The sequence below is a fragment of the Vulpes vulpes genome, chromosome 6 (assembly GCF_048418805.1).
Source record: "Vulpes vulpes isolate BD-2025 chromosome 6, VulVul3, whole genome shotgun sequence".
NCBI classification, from domain to species: domain Eukaryota; kingdom Metazoa; phylum Chordata; class Mammalia; order Carnivora; family Canidae; genus Vulpes; species Vulpes vulpes.
The window spans coordinates 112,665,385-112,684,258 of NC_132785.1; the positions used below are offsets into that span (position 1 = coordinate 112,665,385).

The 18,874-nt window shown below is 39.5% G+C and overlaps 1 protein-coding gene across 50 annotated transcripts in view; it reads left to right on the forward strand.

Moving 5' to 3' along the window:
• Positions 1–18,874, forward strand: part of NRXN3 (neurexin 3) — a 1,525,926-nt gene that overhangs the window by 1,337,273 nt on the left and 169,779 nt on the right. For all 50 annotated transcript variants that reach the window (XM_072762116.1, XM_072762119.1, XM_072762122.1 and 47 more), the window contains one exon: positions 11,667–11,838. In XM_072762116.1, the coding sequence (XP_072618217.1) occupies positions 11,667–11,838 (172 nt within the window). The remainder of the gene's footprint in view (positions 1–11,666; positions 11,839–18,874) is intronic.

Here is an 18,874-nt window from a genome sequence, read left to right on the forward strand (position 1 = left end):
AAGTATTCTCCCAAAGAAAAATCATAGCAAAAAATTAAAAGCAGTAAATAAACCATGGATGGAGATATTGTGTACCACACCAAAAAGTGTTGCTTGCTGAAAAATGCAAAGATGCTTTCTCTGTTGTGTCAGGTGCTCAGCTAAATATTTATTGAGTCTGCTATATGGAGGAAAACATAGAAAATAAAAATGTACTTTCTGCCTTGGCAATGTTTATGATCTAATTGAGGGGAGGACTCATTCTATTAAAAAAAAAAACGTCAGTGCAAACAATTTGTCTTAATGTTGAAGAGACACTGGAGTAGTTGTGGGATAATTGGAAAATAGACCTAGTTAATGAAAGATGGCTCTGGGAGGGCATTCAGGTAGAATTTCATTCAACTCTCTACATCTACGCACCTGGTCAGGAAAGCTGGACTCTTTGGCAAAGGGAAGTCCCTTCACTATATAGGAAAGGATACCTCATTCAGCTTTGGGTCAAGCCAGGCCTGGGAGAGCTGTCTTGTCTTTGGGTCATTTACTGGATTAATGATCCCTAAAGACCAACCAGTTTCATTACCTGGAGCTCATGTTGACTCTAGAATCTTTCTCATGTTTAATTTCCTCTGAAATCCCCAGTTTGCTCTGCATCAAGTGTATGATAGATTCACATTCCTGAGGCCTTCAATGGAAATTAAGGCCAGAGACTAATTGTCCAGGGACTATCTAAGAGCTGGATTCCAATGTGACTACAGATGCCTTTTGATGGACACAGAGGGGCCTGAATTCTCCTGAGCCATCATCAGAGAAGCCAGCTTGTGGATATGTTAAGTTTAAGGTCTAATTCAAACACATGCACACACTTACATGGGTATAAATACACATACAATGCTGTTTCTCTAGCACTGTGTTCCTTAACCATTTGGATGAAATCATGTAGCATCTTTATGTCGATGAATAAATTTGTAGTGCATCCATAAAGAAGAGAGAGAAGAATGTTTGTGCCCTTTAAATGCCATAATACACACTTCTTCATATTGTGTATGGATTTATTATAAACTCAGTGGGTAATTTGTGTATCCAAAGCCGTGGCTGGCTCCCAGATGGCTCCCAGTGCCTGCCATACCATAGGGGAGTGATGAGTCCTGAGTGTCTTAGGGGTATTTTCCCCACTTAGCTAAAACTTACTCACTTTACAGTTTGGTAGGAATACTAAGTTCAAGTAAATTAAAATAAAGAGATGTGTTCCCTAATTATTCTGTCAAAAGAGCATGCAGCTTTGAAATAACTCAATATTGGTATGTTGGACACTTTTCCAAAGGCATGAGTCAGCACCCTGTGGTATGCTTTCAACTCTTCTGTTTGGGTCACCTTTACTAATCTCACCCAGGGCCCAGGGAAAGTGTCGTCTTTTTGTACTTCTGCTCTGTTATCCCGATTACTTCCCCTGCAGTGGCTTTGACACTGGCATGGAAGTCAGCAGGCCTGCTTTCTCCTGATGTGTTGTAGCTGTTTAAACTTCACTTTTTTCTTCCCTCTGTTGCTTTCATTAAGGTGGTTGGGGGTAGGTCAGAATCAACGTTTTGAATTAGAAATGCTGATATGATCCCAGAGGGGATGTTATAGTGGTGATAGTTGACAAAGAGGAGGACCATAAAATATCACCTGGATGAAATACCTCACTGCAACACTATCTCCAGGACACACACACACCAGCGTCCCTGTGTGCAGACAGGCGCTGCTGATATATGAGAGTCTGCTGGCCATTTTGTTAACGATAACTAGGAAAGGAAAAATGAGCCCCTATTTCAGTGTGTTCATCCCAAGATGATGACACAGGAGATTCTCCTTGCAGGTAAACCAAGAGAGTTGAGTTAATCACCATTTATCACTCAAGGGACTCAAGTCTCTTGCAGATGCATTGGAGCCCTGGAGACTGAGATGCTCATTGGGTAGCAATGCTGTTCTCCTCTCTCATTCCATCTTATGTACTAAACTGAAGTCCTGGCATCAGAGTGATGTGTGCTGGCTTTTAGAGTTCCAAGACTTTAATATGTACATGATTCACTCCAGAGAACTAGATAAATTTTTAGAAAGAAATGTCATATCATTATAATTTTAATAACTTTACAACTTCGCTCCATCTCCTCCATTACCAGACTGTTCCTAGCCACCTCATCTTTTGCCAGGAGCTGCTAATTTATTTCTCTGTATCCTCGGCTGCCTACCTTCAAACAGTGCTCTGTTGAATTGATTTTAGTATCTAGACCACCCTTAATGGATCTGAGATAGATTAGTTCAGACCTAAATTGGGTGAATTTTTATATATGTTGTCTTCTTATTAGAAATGTGCTCTCTATATTCCAGGTAATCATTGAATGAACAGGTACAGACAAGCTCTCCATCTGACTCTTCCACTGATATTTGAGTTGTTCAGACCTGATAAACAAACTATAGGTTAAAAACTGAAAAAAAAAAAAAAAAAGCATGTAAAAAAACCCAACTAAACAATTATCATGGCTAAACTTAAATTATGCAAGCTTCCATAAGAAGGGTCAGCAAACTTTTTCTGTAAAGGGCCAGGGAGTAAATATTTTAGGCTTATGGGCCACAAGATCTCTATTGCAACTACTTAGCTCTATTATATATTATAGTGCAGAAGCATCCACAGACAATATGTAAGTGAATGAGCACAGCTGCTTACCAATAAAACTTTATTTACATAAATAGGCACTAGCCAGATTTGGCCAATCATTTGTTGATTTCTGTTTTGGGCTAATCTGCCTCCTACAACTTTTGCATATCCATTCTTCAAAGGCATCATTAAAACATACAGTAATTGCGTATGGTATTTTCTGATAATCCCACATACTAAATCTCTAAATTATGAAATGTGCATACTAATTTTTTTTTCCCAGCTAGAAAATGGTCTGGGGTTTAGACTTGGAATTCATCAATGCAAGTGACTGAAAGTGCCTTACTTATTAAACCAGAAATTTAGGTTGATGTTTATTATTCACATAAGTCCATTCACCTTGAGGCTATAACATTAAATCAGGCTGTCACTTATGACAGGTAAATAATAAAACACTTTGGAGAATCACTAAAGGTTTCCTTACAACCACAGAATAGGTCTAGAAAGATTACTGGCTGTTTACTGGCCTCTCTTCTGTATGGGAGCTGCTGTTCATCCTTGGGCTGGAATATCTAGTTCTGGGGGAAGAGTTTCTCCTTGGCAGCCCACTCAGAACTCATCATCCATCTTTGTGGAAACCAATTAAAATTACCTCATCTGGAGTAAAGAGTCAAAGGACTACATGGGAATTGGGACTATCAGGTAATGTAATGTGCTGGGAGATGTACCTGGAACATTTTTTTAGGGGCTGGTAGCAATGAGTTAAAAGAGAAGGGGGTTACCAAGACCAGACAGGGAAAATAACATAGGACATATATTCTAGTCCTGCCACTTTCTGGCCACGTAAGGTTGCGTTTCCAAGTTGACATCTATAAAATGAGCACTTGAATACAACATAGAGTATGGAGAGAGTCCAACTATCCATAGATGCTCAGAGCTCATCCTGTGCTCTGAGATCTAGATCACAATTTTGGACCAAATATGTGAAAATTCTCATGTGTATACACAGAAGCATGCACTTCCATACACATGCATAGTGTGTGTGTGTGTGTGTTTGTGTGTGTGATAACATTGTCTATGTGTGTGTTTATTCATTCATACCTCAAAGGAGGCACATTGTGAGAAATAAAATAGACCATATATGTATTTATAGAACAGCTTCTGTCAAGCCGCACGTGCTTTATAGATAGATGTTTGTCGTGTGACTAACGTTTTGTACTCCTTAGTGAAGCGTTTCTCAGTAGTGTCATTGTTATTATAGGCCAGGTATTTGTGTGTGTGTGTGTGTGTGTGTATTATTGGATATTTAGCAGCATTCCTGGCCTATACCCGCTAGATGCCAGTAGCACACCCCATCCCTAGATGTGACCACCAAAAATGTCCCCAGGCATTGCCAAATGTCCCTGGGCACAAAATCACACCCAGTTGAAACCACTGCCCTGGTGAAACCAAGACATAAGGAAGTGGTTCCCAGACTTTGGCAAGCCTCTGAATCATTTGGAGAGCTTGTGAAAATACACACTGCCGGGCCCCACTCCAGGGATTCTGATTCAGAGGGTCTCTTGTTAGATCCAAGAATTTACATTTCTAACAAGTTCCTAAGTGATGTCGATGCTAATACAGCTGGTCCCAGGACCACACTTTGTAAGTATATAGATAAGATGTAAGATGATCTAGAATAATATTCTAGATGGTTTAAAATGTGTGTGTAGTTTTTTTTTTTTTTTGAGGATTATCGTGTTGTTAATACAGGGCCTAAGATCTCTTTATTAAAGCTACTGGGTAGTTCCTCACAGCTGCACTAGAGATTCAGGAGGGAAAGCAAAGCATTTAAGGGAGATGTTCTGTCTATACTGGGTTGCAGTCATCACTGCCCTGCCAACTGTCACCTGAATCCTGCCAGGAGACTGCTTTAGGTATTCGTGCAACACTAGGGCTTCTACAGAAATGAATTTTAATTTTTGCTTTATGGTCAGACTTAACTACCAAACTACCCCAAGTGGTATGACATTGGGATCTGTGGATTAGAAGTGAATGTTCAGAGTGGATTTGAAGGACATGGTGACTGGATGCCATTTATGACCAGTGACTATTAGAGCCCTGGCTCTGACTTGCATCTTATTTACTTGCACTAACTCTCTTGTCCTTCCTTGACTCCCCCCAGTTCAGGTCAGAGTTCCTGTTGTCCTGAGCTGTCATCCATGCTTGCTCATATCTTTTTTTCTTTGCTTGGAGTTAGAAATGGAGCTGTCTTGAGCTATTTATCAGTCTTATCTCCCTTGGCCCTCTGTTAGTAATTCAGTCCATGGATCTAATCTGCTTTAATTGATTGACCTCATGCAGCCAGATTTCAGCACAACAACAGAAGCACAGCTGCAGGTGGAGAGGTAGATGCAGTTGCTGGGTGGGTGCAAAGGTCATTGAGACCTGTGCAAATTTAGGAAAATAGAATTTGTTTCCAAGCCATTTAACATGAATTTTCTGGGGACAATCTGGCAGGTTCTAGAGTTGATGATCTTGCATGGGATACAGTCATTTTAAATAGACTGGTATCCTGTAGGGTGTGTACAAAAGCCTCTGAGTCATTTATCATCTGTCACCTAGCTCTCCCCACCATCTTCACCCCCATCATTGACATCATTTTTATATCATCCTTTGAAGAGCACTTTAGAATTTGCCAAGATTTTATTCATTTCTTTTAAATCCCATTTAATGCAGGTATTACTATCGTTGTCTTATATTTTTCTCATTTTTTTGCTACAGATAGTTGAATGACCTCCTCAAGATTACCTGAACAACAAGATGTGGACTTTGAGTGGGCTCAGGTCTTCTGATTCTAAATCACAGAGACTTCTAGAACCCAGAGAACACATTTTCCTTCTCCGCTTCACTTCTTGTCACAGTATCTTCCCCTATCCCCTAACCCAAGCCCCTCAAGAGAAGGGGCTGGGATGGTAGTGAAAGTTCAAACCATATCCAAGCTCCATAGCTGGAGTCTTGTCAGTTTGGATAATTCTTGATGGGCTTAGACTTCTTGAGAGAGAGAGAGAGAGAGAGAGAGAGAGACCTGGTGTCTTTTATCTGTTGAAACTTTCAATAGTACACAACTCTCTAGACAGAAAGTACACACTCCCTGCTTATTAGATAACAATTATCTTGGGTTCCAGAACAAGGAGACCATAACATAGAAAGAGTGGCCTGATGATCTTCCCTGAAAGGCAGTGACTAGCTGTCAAAAGTGTCCATACTGTGTTCTATTAAACACAAGAGTATTTTATCCTAGAGAACTTCAATAAAATTTTCCCCCAGCCAAAATTATCTGATGAATCAAAATCATACCTCATCTTTTTGTTTTTCGTTTTTTTAAATTGCATACATAAAGCACAGTGAGACTATATGTTTTGATTAAGATTTATTGCAAAAAAAACCATGGATATGGATGAACAATTCTCATTATCATATACTATTCAACTCCTACTTAACCTCCAATGGTATATAAAATTATCAGCACAATTTTTTTTCTATCAAAGCCATGCATTCCAATTCACTATTCATTCATTCACTTATCCATTAATTTAACAAACATTAACTGAGAACCTGTTAGTATCCCTACATTTGAGATACCCACAGTTAGATTAGGTAGACAGATTAGGCAAACATAAAGTATATAATATGCAATGTATACAGTGTCTTATGTAAATAACTCAATTGCAACATGTAGTGGATGTGACTGAGACATAGCATGATGGAAAATCCATGGGTTTTAAAGTCAGATGGATCCGAATTCTAATCTTAAATGTATCTTCTATTAGTTGTGTGAATTCCCAATTTTCTGAATCTCAGTCCTCTAGCCTATAAAATCTGGAGGGCAATTGCGAGAATTCAAAAATTGTTCTCTTAAAAAGGACTTGCCAAGGACCTACTCTGCTCTCCAAGGTAGTCTGGATTATGCTGCAGTAATAAGCAGCTTCAATACTTGGTGGCACAAAACAATCAAGCTTTGTTTCTCATGTTCCATGTCCATTGCAAGTTGGCTTGTTGCCATCCTCACTCAATGACCCAGGCTGACAAAGAGGCCACTGCTAGGAATTTCCTGGGTACAGTGGTTGAGAGCCAGTGAGAGAACTCTGGTTGGTCTCACACCAGCAGTTTAATGCACGGCTCAGAAGTGACACCTAATTTATTGGTCAACACTGGTCTCTTGGTCTAGATAGGGGACCTAGAAATCCTCTCTTACTATGATCCCATAATGGGGGGAAACTAGAAAACATAGCAAATACTGCCACTGATTGCTTTATATATTGTGACCCGGACTTTGAAACGTGTACAGCAGACCTAGCAGTATGTAGCCCCAAGAAGGATCACATACCTCTTGTTCTTCCTGTATTATTGCCTAGCACTGAACTCACAGATTCTGTGGGAAGCCTAGAAGTCAAGATATTGAGAACTGCTTCCTTTGCACATCTCTTGGGCATACCTTTGAGAGTCCCAGTTCTGTTTCTGTCAGCTGCAATTTTCTGAAATAGTGGATGATGCATTCTGCCTCCCTCAGGGGCACTGTGGAATGAATGAAGAGATTGCCTTCAGGGAGATCTTTATTCCTGAGGATTTTTCTTGCCCTTGTGCATCTCTGCTCCTGAAATCTCACCCTGGTGTTGGTAGTATCTGGTGGGTCACCTCTATAGCAATAACTGTAACGTGGCTGATGGAACATCAGAAAGCTGGAGCTAGACTAATTTGAGAAACCAGGTGGGCTCATAAAAAGTCATTATTGATGAAGAATGACTTTCTGGCTATTTACAGACAGCTGTTTTGTTGTGCTGTTCAGTCTTGTTTTGGGGTTGTTTTTTTTTTAACAGACTTTTTTTTATTGCACTTGAGGATTCTTTGGTAATGTCTTCTGATTTACCACTTGTCTGTGTTTTTAATATCAAGGAAGAACATAGATTGAAGTGATTGCCTTTGGTAGCAACTTTAGTGGTGATGGGTGTGGAGTTATTAAAATTTATAGTCATGCTGTTTTTGCAGCTACACTTTGCTTGTCTTGGAAAGGCTTATAAAAGACACCAAAGAATGTGGAGAGAGAGCAACTACTACATTGTGACAGGAAATCAACCGTGCAAATGTTGTTTTTTAATGTTGGCTAAAATTTACATTTATTTTTACAGTATTTCTTGATGACACTATTGCCAATCCAGCCAGTCCTTAGCTCAGACCACCACTTCCAACTATACTAATGATAGGAAAGAAAGGCAAAAGATAACTGACATTTATTGAAGTCCTGAAGTATGCACAGCCACGTGCAGGGAATTTCACACATATGTGTTCTCCTAAAATCTTTGCAACAAGCTTCAAAGGTAGTAATTCGCCTTTCCCTTCCTCCACAGATCCCTTTATAGTAAGGAAATCAGAAGTTAAATAGCTTGCCCAAGGTCATATAGCTTTCAGAGCCAGAGAGAGGTATTATTTGAACCACGCTATGCTAGAACTGTGTTTATCCTATTGAACCAATTAACTTCTCCAGTGCTCACAGGGCGCGATGTATGGTCAAATGTTTGGGTTGTTCTTTCTCCTGATCTCAGTTATCCCTTATGTTAGAATAATATTTTATGACTTATAAAGTATTGTCATGTTAATCATTGTAATCCTATCCTTTTAGCCTTGTAATGGCCCTGGGAAGTCTGGAAAGCTAGTATCCTCTTCCCATAATATATTATTAAGAAATAGTTCAGAAAACTTAAGTAACCTGCCCAAAGGTCAGTCAGGGCTGTTTCCAAAGTCAATGCTTTTTATCCCTCAAATCTTCTCTTCTCTGGACGCGTGAGCTAGTTTATTTTCGTGGCAGCTGAGCATGATGGATTCAAGCCTTGGCAACTATATGGGTACTTGCCATAAGACTTATAATGAACTGAGACAAAGCAGTTAGCCACAGATTATAATGCCACTGTGGTCCCATGACAAATGACAAGGAGGTTGCAGTAATGAAATCTATTACTGCAAGTAAAGAGACCACATCTGAGGTCTAGCACAGCCGCATTTACCACTTTGGGGAAACACAATGAAACATCTGGGTAAGGGTCTCCACTGACATTGGCAGTAGCGCTAGCAGGATTAAGAAGATCTCTCCGAAGCAGTGATTGCAGTGGCAAATGTGTGGCGCCTCAGATAAGGACCAAATATTTATTCTGGCAGAGATTAAATCTTTTCTTCCCCTGAATCTATTATGGATCTTGCAGAAAATCTGCCCAAGAATACATCTCGCTGATCAGCCAACTCACTGAGCCAGAACTGTACTTTGCCACTGCTGTTGTTGGAAAGCTGCAGAATGCTGGTTTAAAGGTCTCCTCTCTCTGCCTAAAACTGTTCTCCATCCATGATTAATTAGTGACTCAGAGGTGAATTGAATCACCAGCAGCCCTTTCTCTGCATCCAGGATTTATATAGTGGTTTCTCATTGAAGAATAGTGGTGCAATAAACAGCCCACATATGCGGGTTGGGCAGAGAAGTAATGGTATCTGCAGTCATGGTTTCTTAACTCTTCTGATTCTCTCGTTCTGTTAAACAGGTTATGACTCAGGTTACTATAGCCTTGCTTATTTAGGCAAAGGATGAGTAGGTTCTAACACACACACACACACACACACACACACACACACACACACACCTTTAGAAATGAATGCCAGTGCTTTATGTAGGGGAAAGCAGAAAAACCATATTATCATTTCTGAATTCCTAGAAAATTAAGAGAAAGAATAAAATGGATCATAACATTCTTAATTCTGGGCGTGAAAGATGCAAAAGAACCTATCATCAGTTTCATTTATCCATTTTAATGCTAGGTGCTTTGTTTAGTGCTGGAGATGTAGAGGTGGAAAAAAAAAAACCTGAGAACATAGTGTCACAATAAACAGGGATTTACGAAATCATAAGTACATTTAGTCCCCAATTGGGGAGGCACCTGCATTCCCTTTTTCAGAGAACAGAACATGGGAATTACAGACATCATTTTACGTTACATGCTGTGCTAGCAGGGCACAAAGGAAGTGGCAATGTCCATCCTATATCACAGCATCCCTGCATGCTGAAAGCAGCCTTTCTTAGCTTAGACTCCTACTTTCTAAAATCAAGACTCCTAGGTACTTCTCCATTCTTTTGTCAGGAATAAGATGTGTTCACATACTAAATGAAAATTAGCAAGATGAAGAAAGCCTGTCTTTTGAAAAAATAAATGAAGCGTACCAAACTATATGGAAACCCATGCCTAAAATCTCACCAGAAGTCTTAATTTACTGACTTTAAGTGAAATAAGTGTTTCATAAATATTGTCTTTATGTATTTGAATGAATTTTTTATTTATAAATTAATGAACCTAGTTACTAAATCTGAGTTTTCATGAAATACATCGTAGTTTATATGGCTTCTGGATTTCTTTTTCTTTCTTTCTTTCTTTCTTTCTTTCTTTCTTTCTTTCTTTCTTTTCTTTCTTTCTTTCTTTTCTTTCTTTCTTTCTTCTTTCTTCTTTCTTTCTTCTTTCCTATCTTCTCCTCCTTCTCTTGTTGTCTGTCCTCCCCCCTCCTCCTTTTGTATGCTTCTACTTCTTTTTAAAAATATTTTTTAAAAAATTAAAATATTTAAAAATATATTTTTTAAAAAATATTTTATTTATTTATTTATTTATTTATTTATTTATTTATTTATTTATTTATTTATGAGAGATACAAAGAGAGAGAGGCAGAGACACAGACAGAGAGAGAGGCAGAGAGAAAGAAGCAGGCTCCATGCAAGGAGCCCAGTGCGGGACTCAATCCTGGGTCTCCAGGATCATGCCCTGGGCCAAAGGCAGGTGCCAAACCAAGGAGCCACCCAGGTGTCCCTGCTTCTACCTTTTGAATAAGAAAATAGAGGATAACAGAGACTATGTCAACAAATAGAATGTCAGAGTTCTTGCTAAATTTTATCATCCTTGAATGTCCAACCAGTTGCTTAGCCAATAAGTCAGACAACTAGAAAAATGGAGAAAGATATCTCCTTCTCTCCCATCCCTCCTGACACCCTGCATGATGTGCTACCATTCCAAGAGGTTGAGAGAGACTGATCGTATCTGATCAGTAAGGTTACTTTCATTGTGTGTCTCATTGTGAATCCTAATTCCAACTCCTACTCACAAGCAATTGCTAAAGGAGAAGAGTAAGAATTTTAATAGCGTTATTTACATTTCAGTGTTTCTGGGTACTTTGTAGAAGGCAGATGATGCCACTACCTCCACCTTCACCATAATCATCACCTTTATAGTACTACTCTTCTGGAATTCATTGTATTGTCCCTCCCAGAAGTCTATTTTGAGGACATTGAGTTTCTCATCTGCTATGTAGTATAAAGCTATTGCACTGAATATCACATCCCTCTCTGGATGAATCTTAGGAATAGGGCTACAAATGTGGGAAGAGTGATGGCCATCTGACCCTGAAAACCCCAGCTCAGTTTCACTGGCCTCTACTGGGGATACATTTTCTATGTCTTTTAAACCTACAAAAAATATCACCAAGTGGTGATCTATAATGCTAGTCCCTCTGTCATTGCCTCCTAATCACTCACAATACCCCACCCCCTTGGCCTTGATCCTCCCAAAGTGTGCAAGGATCCTTATATTTCCTCTTCAATTCTAAATCTAAACTGTGAGATAATCTAGGGTCCAGAGTTTAATTGTCTTTCCCAGAAAATAGGCCTAATTCATCTCAAAGAAATGAACTTTGTAGTTTCACTACATAGCTCTTAGGTAGTTCTGTGGTTCAAGCTTTCATATCTGTTGAGAGCAGTCAAATGATGTAACCTGCATAGTGCAGCCTATGAGAGCAATTTGGGTGGCTTTATACCATTGGTTTTTATGTTTGGGATGAAAGCCCATGGAGGAAGGTAGGATACTGTTGTTAACTTCATGCTGACAGCTCCCTCTGGGTACCTACAGATTTATTGCTAGTTGGAGGATCAACTTTAAAGGGAGAAAACCCTGTGGTTGGTGATAACTATGCCTTTTGTGTTTCTTTATCATAGGAACAGGGGAAAATTGGAGTTGTCTTCAATATTGGCACAGTTGACATCTCTATCAAGGAGGAGCGAACCCCTGTAAATGATGGTAAATACCACGTGGTGCGCTTCACCAGGAACGGCGGCAATGCCACACTCCAGGTGGACAACTGGCCAGTGAATGAGCACTATCCCACAGGTACACGTTTTACTCTCAATGACCATATACTCTCTTTTGCTCTCCCATTCTTACATCTAAGGGGCAATTTTTTCATGACTGTTACCAAATCATAAAACACTGAATGTTAAGCACATCATTCATATCTTTTTCTGCATTATCGCCTTCCGGCTTATTTTCTGAAGTATCCCTTTAGGGCTTAGTTCAGTGTAGGGAGCTTCTGGAGACTTACTAACTATGCACTGAACACTTTTTGTCAACCTGGTGAATATTGCCTGACTGGCTCATACTAAAGACACTTACTGGTTTTCCAGGGCATTGCAAATGATGACCAATGGAGGGAAGGGGCGCCATCTCCTTCATGAGCTATTGTTGATAATCACAGAATAATCAACTTGTTATCTGGACTCTATGGTGCCATTTAGGCAGGTGAGATTGAAGATACAGATGGTCAGAGACTTCAGAAAGACTGTAAAAGGAAGTTTACTAAACTTAAAGTGACAAACATCAAGTCAGAGTAATGATGAGAGAAAAACTAAGGATGAAGTTTCATTCATTTGGTTGACTTTGCTAATTTTTCTTTCATTTACACTAAACATGCCTTGATTTTCAGAGATTGGTCCTAGTAGGCAATTTAATAGCAAGCATGCTGGTGTAGGAGGGAGAGGGGTTAATCATCTGTTTAAATTTTATGGTCAAGGAGCATTTGCCAACAAACTCCCACAGCCAGATGGCCAAATCAAGGGCGATGGGAGGAAAGGTTGCTATCTTTTATAGAGATCATTCAAATAATCTTTTAACTTCCCTCTCATCTCTTACTTCTCCTAGGGAAAGAGTCCTGAACTCTGATCATAAAAGTTCCAGGATGGAAGGGAAAATACTTTGGCTAAGGACCTTTGTTCTGCAATTGCATTATCACCTGGTGGATGGACAATGAGAATAGCTCAGAATATTGAACTTTTCACTAATGTGGGCATGATGCCATACTTCACTCTCTCTCCTACACTTCAAACTCCTCATAATTCTCTTACTGCCATCCTCTCACTTTTTTATTAGTGAAGTAGGCACAGAGATAAGGAAGCCCAAAACACATTTTTGGAAGTTTTTAAGAGCTGTTTAGATAATAATCATCACACTTGGGAGAAATACATAAAGTAAATTTGTCTATTTGTGGCCCAAGCGTTTTGAATGATTTGAAGGCTGTAATTTTCACGTCTAATTCAGCATTAATTTTCAATAAAAGCCAATCACCAATAATTATGATTGTGCTTCTGTTTCTCCCCCACCCCCAAATTTCCAGAGTCTTCCTGTGTCTGGTTTAAGGATTATAGGAGCATCTACAAAGAGCATACAAGATTCCCAAGCTATTGAAATGAAAAGCCCCACCTACTCATTTATCAACCATCTCAGTCTCCATACAATATCTAGCTCAGCCTTTGCTGCGAGTCTCTTGTCATCCACTTAGTACTTCTCAGATTAAGGCACAGAAATGACCTTATGTGTTTATCTTTGAGCCTTTCAAGAGAGCCAGAAGTGTTAGCAGCTACTATGAACTCTTATCATCATTCAAATTCACTAGACACTAATAGACCTGATTTTTAAATGTTTCATGCTTTAACTCGGGAGGATGGGTAGTCACAGGAATCTAAATAGCCTGAGATCTTAAAAACTATTCATCTGCTTATCAGAAAACTCACTCTCTCCAGGTATGTTATCAATGGCCCTGCTAGAGGGGCTGTAGGGTTTGCTCTGTTTCTATTAGGAATTTCAAAGATTTCTAAATTGATGTTCACCACTTGCCCTGAGCCACGAGTTTGCTGAAGAGTCTATAATGGTCATTTAAAAGCCACAGATATGTAAGAAAACCAGTGACCCTTACTGTGTGCCTATCTCTTTGTATCTTTAGTTCCAGGTTATGGGTTGCTTACTGTTTTCAAAACAGAATAAACTTTTCATTACTGGCATTACTTGCTACTGAAAACAATTATAGCTAGTAACTATTGCTAACTTATTTAGTAATAATAAGTCTTATTATTACAAAGCATGATGCAGTATAGCAGTTATAAGTGTGGGCTTTGGAGTCAGCTGGCTGGAGTTGGTACCTTGGTGCCATTAGCTGTGAGTCTAAGGCAGGCTTGATTGAAACCTTGAAAGGCCCTAAGCATTAGATTATTTGGTGCCTCTCCCCACATGCAATTAAAAATGTAAAAACGGTATACCATAAAATAAGGGTAGGGATTTCTAACATTCCTGATTTTTATTTTCTAATGATTGTTGTAATGCTTTAAAAATATATCTTTTGTCCCTACATTCTCATCTTTTGCTCTTGCTCTGTTTCCTTGGTTCTCTTAGTGAGTATTCTTCCTATTTGTGGATCCAGTTTCCCATCAGTAGCCTTAGACAAGCTATTTAATCTCCCAACCTTTGGTTGCTGGTCTGTAATATGGAGCTATGTTAACACTTTTCAGAGCTAATGTGAAGATTGAGTGAATGTATGTAAGATGTCAATTAAGTCTATAATCAATGTCAGCTATGAAAATGACCAAATATTTGGGTAGCATTGCTTTACTATTACACCTTCACTCATACAGATTACTTCACTGTGACCATAACAGCCCATCAATTGGGTAGGGTGGACACTCTTATTCTCCCTTTCAAATTTAAGAAGGGACCTGGGAAAATGCTGTGTCTTTTCTAAGGTCACATAGTAAATGTGGGACAGAACTAAGACCATAATCTTCTGTTCTCAGCTGGGCACAATTTCTACTCTTGCTCCCACAAAAAAAAATTTGGGGGATATTTTGAAAAATGCATGGATAGAAATGAGCATCTCTGTACTTGTGTCATCTTAAATGTATTCCTTTGGGGATCCCTGGGTGGCTCAGTGGTTTGGCACCTGCCTGTAGCCCAGGGCATGATCCTGGAGTCCCGGGATCGAGTCCTGCATCCGGCTCCCAGCATGGAGCCTGCTTCTCCCTCCTCCTGTGTCTTTGCCTCTCTCTCTCTCTCTCTCTCTCTCTCTCTCTCTCTGTGTGTGTGTGTGTCTCTCATGAAAAAATTAATAAAATCTTGAATATATATATTCCCTTTTTAAAGTGTCCTATTACATAGGTCAGTACCAATAACCACACAAAGGTGGTTATTGTGAGATGTGGAGTTGAAAATCCTTTTAAAGAAGAAAAGTTTTTTTTTAGCTGTGTTAAAAGGCTCATTTGTAATGAGTCCAAACTGTCCTTTGACAACAATGGTAATGTGCTTTCATTAAGCAATTGAAGGGATACTGAGTATCTGAAGGAATTATCATCATACTTCACTGCCTACATTGGGAAGTGTTAATGGAAAGTCCACTATTCTAGTTTTATTTTTATTTTTCTTATTTTTTAAAATGATGTTTATTTGGAACAATCTTGTTTCTTTTTAAAAAATATTTATTTTCAAGAGAGAGCATGAATGACAAAGTGAGAGTGGGTAGGGGTGGGAGCAGGATGAAGGGCAGAAGGAGAGGGAGAGAGAGAATCTTAAGCAGGCTCTTACCCAGTGCAGAGCCTGACCTGGGGCTCCTCATTCTCATGACCCTGAAATCATGACCTGAGCTGAAATCTAGAGTCAGACACTCAACCAACTGAGCCACCCCCAATCTAATTTTATATTCTACTCTTCCAAGACTTCTAAAAAGTGGTCACCTTTTGACCTTTAGCTACCTTATTTTTTCTCCTTCCTACTTCCCTGTGCTATGAAAGGATCCACTTAACTAAATTTAAAGCATCTTTAGTGCAATCTGACATGTTTACTTTATACCAAATCATACGATTAAAATACCCCTGTATCTGGGCATCAAAGAACAAAGACATCTGGTCAGGCAAGCTTGACACAATTTCTACAAAAGTAATGTATTCTTTTTCCAAGCTATCCTACTTTATTGATAGTGATAAGTATAGAAACTATCAAAAGGCGTTAAGTTGTGCACTTTGTTGCTAATGTTTAAACTGTAAAGAAATATGGAGTAGCTCCTACAGAATATTTATGTAAGTTATGTCATTTTGAGGTCATGCTCTCGGGGAATTGTTCCTGCTCAGTAGGTTCCTGTGTATCTGGATGAATGGGTCAACTCCAGAATCTTCTCATGGACATTCATAGGATTTTATGTGGCTCTATGAAAACATCCCACTGTGAAATATTTAGAAACCAGCTGGGCACAGGGCATACAGCATTGGCATTTTGTGAATCAGGAAGGAGCCAAAATGAAAGTAGTTCTATAACTACTGGGATCTTATATCCCCGAATTCTGGGTATAGAACTCAAAAGCAACTTCTTTCTTTGAACCTGAAAATAGAAAGGCTAAGGAGCAGGAGAGGGAGGTAAAAGAATCAACCCAGAGCTTGCATCTAGATACCAACAAATGTTCCTTATAAAGCCTCTGATTACTGTCTTGACACAATGCAGTGGTGGGGAGGACAAGAGAGGGGAGGTGAAAGGTGAGCTAAGCATGAGGAGTTAATTTTAGCCCCAGCTGTAGGTTCCCTGGGAGGCAATGCTGCTGGGATTGTTAAAGATCCTTTCTGCGGTGCCTGGGTAGCTGGTTGTGTCCCCAGGACTACTAGAACTCTGAGTGTAGTGCAGTGAGAGGCTTTTCAGGTCAGAGATGGGCTTCCTAGGAAATGAAGGTTGACAAGCAGCTCTGATACGTTGGACTTTCCATTTTCCCACCACAGAGGGAGTTGAGGAGAGCAGGGTCTCAATTATTTTTCTTTTTTCTTTATATTGCATACCAACTCATTTGAAAGCTCTGATTGGATTGCCCTTTTCCAGTCAATAAAATTCCCCCTGATGACTTGAGCTTAAATGCTGTCTAACCACTCAGCTCAGAACACCAAGGAGAAGTGGACCTCCTTCTAGGATAGTAGATTAGAAAACTCTTTACATTTGAATGTTTCAAATCCCACAGAATCATGTCTTTATAAGTATTGAAAGCAGAAACATTGCTATAGTGCTTAGTGATGTTCAAAGTGCCTTCATATGCATGATTACATCTGAGCCTCACTCCACCCCGAGAGAGGGACTGGGTTTGGCATTATTACCACCACAGCCATATTAAGATTACATTATTGAGGCTCTGAGAAGCTCAGTAACTTACCCAGTATCACACAGCAGAAGGAGTAAAGCCAAGATTCCTATCCTGATCTTCAGATAAACTACTTCAAATTTCCTGCCTATTTTCCTTTATCTCAGAGTCATTTTATTGATACCAACATTAGGTTTTTAGAGTTTGTCTTTGTTTTTGTTTCTATTTTTCCACCAGAAGTATTCTCAAATGGAAGTGTCTGCCTGGACTAGTTCAGGGTAGTCAGGCTTCTCAGCTTTGGCACTGTTGATGTTTGGAGCTAGATAATTCTTTGCTGCAGGGGGCTGTTCTGTGCACCTCAGACTGTTTAGTAGCTTCCCTGACTTCCACCTACCGGATGCCGATAGCATGTCTCCAAAGCCAGAAGTCCTCTGGGGGACAAAATTACCCCTGGTTAAGCATCACAGAGTTAGAGAAAGTCTCCACATATTTTATTTCAAATGCTTATTGTCCTCTCATAGTTTAGACAGTACACATGCAATAAGAGAGATTTCTTTGTCCACATCTCATCTTAGATTATTGAGATTTTGAAGGGTTAAAAACAAGTCTATGTACTTGACATGATGCTGAAATTTCTCAGGTCTTGGCTTTTCATTAATTCCTACCCAGGAGGTTTTCATTCCTTTTCTTTCTGTCTTAGCCTGCAAACATTTGAGGCCTTGCCAGATTTGAAGCACACATTAAAACAAGCCCCATCTACTTGTTCATTCATCCGTTCAGGACTAGTGTTACTTTCAGTTCAACTGGAGGGAGGGGAAAAAAAAAACATAGTGAAGTCTTGCAAGGGGAATAGCAAGTATAAATACAATCAAGAGGGAAAAGCAGTATTTGAACATGTTTTCAAGACGGAAGAGATATAATGGCAAGGAGAGAAAGGCTTACTTAATGTGTTTGAACATTGCTAGGTACATTTTAAAACCATCTTATAAATAAGTTCTTTGAATATTTGGTCACACAATATATCAATTAATCAATCAAACCAGTGCATCCTGAGTACTTTGCTAAGTAGTCCAACTTGTCAGGAATGAGTTAAAATTCACAAGTAGGTGAGTTTCTACTTCCAAGGACTTTCAACTTGCTGGGGTTGGTCTTTGGTGAAAAAAAATGTTTAAAAAATATTTTCAGTGGATATTTTTTTATGAAACAGTGTTCTTTAACTTGGCTACAAAGGAGATTCTCCTGGGAACTTTTAATAAACTGCCAGTTCTCAGGCCCCAGTCCCAAGTAATCTAATTTGATTGGTCTGAGGTGTGGTCCATGGATCAGCAGTATCAGCATCACCTGGGACCTTGTTAAAAAATGAGGTATCTAAGGTCTCACCCCAGACCTACTGAATCAGAATCTGCATTTTAACAAGACACTCAGGCAATTCATGTGTAGTGTAATATTTGAGAAGCACTGGCCCAGGCATCAGTAGTTTTTTAAAGAGCTCCTGTGGTGATTCTATATACAGCTAGAGTTTGAGAACTGCTGATAAGTAGAAAGCTAAAAATGTGTCTTTTTCTCCTTTGAGACTGACTAGCAGTAGTGTTCAACATGGTAGCCGCTAGGCACACTTGTGTGCCACTGATATGACTGAGGCCCTGCAAATTGATTGATTGATTGATTGATTGATTGACTGATTTTATTTACTTGAGAGAGTGGGAGAGAGAACAAGTAGGTGGGTAAGAGCAGAGGAAGAGGGAGAAGCAGACTGTTCATTGAGCAGGGAGCTTAATACGGGGTGGGAGCTAGATCCCAGGACCCTGAGATTATGACCTGAGCCAAAGGCAGTTGCTTAACTGAGCCACCCAGGTGTGCCCCTGAAAATGTATTTTATTGTGCAATAATTATGTCTTAGGCACTGAGGATTTAAATACATTTTTTTTTTAATTCAGTCCTCAGGCCAGCACTATGAGGCTGGTAGCTGGTGGCTGATATTGGGTAGCGCAGGAC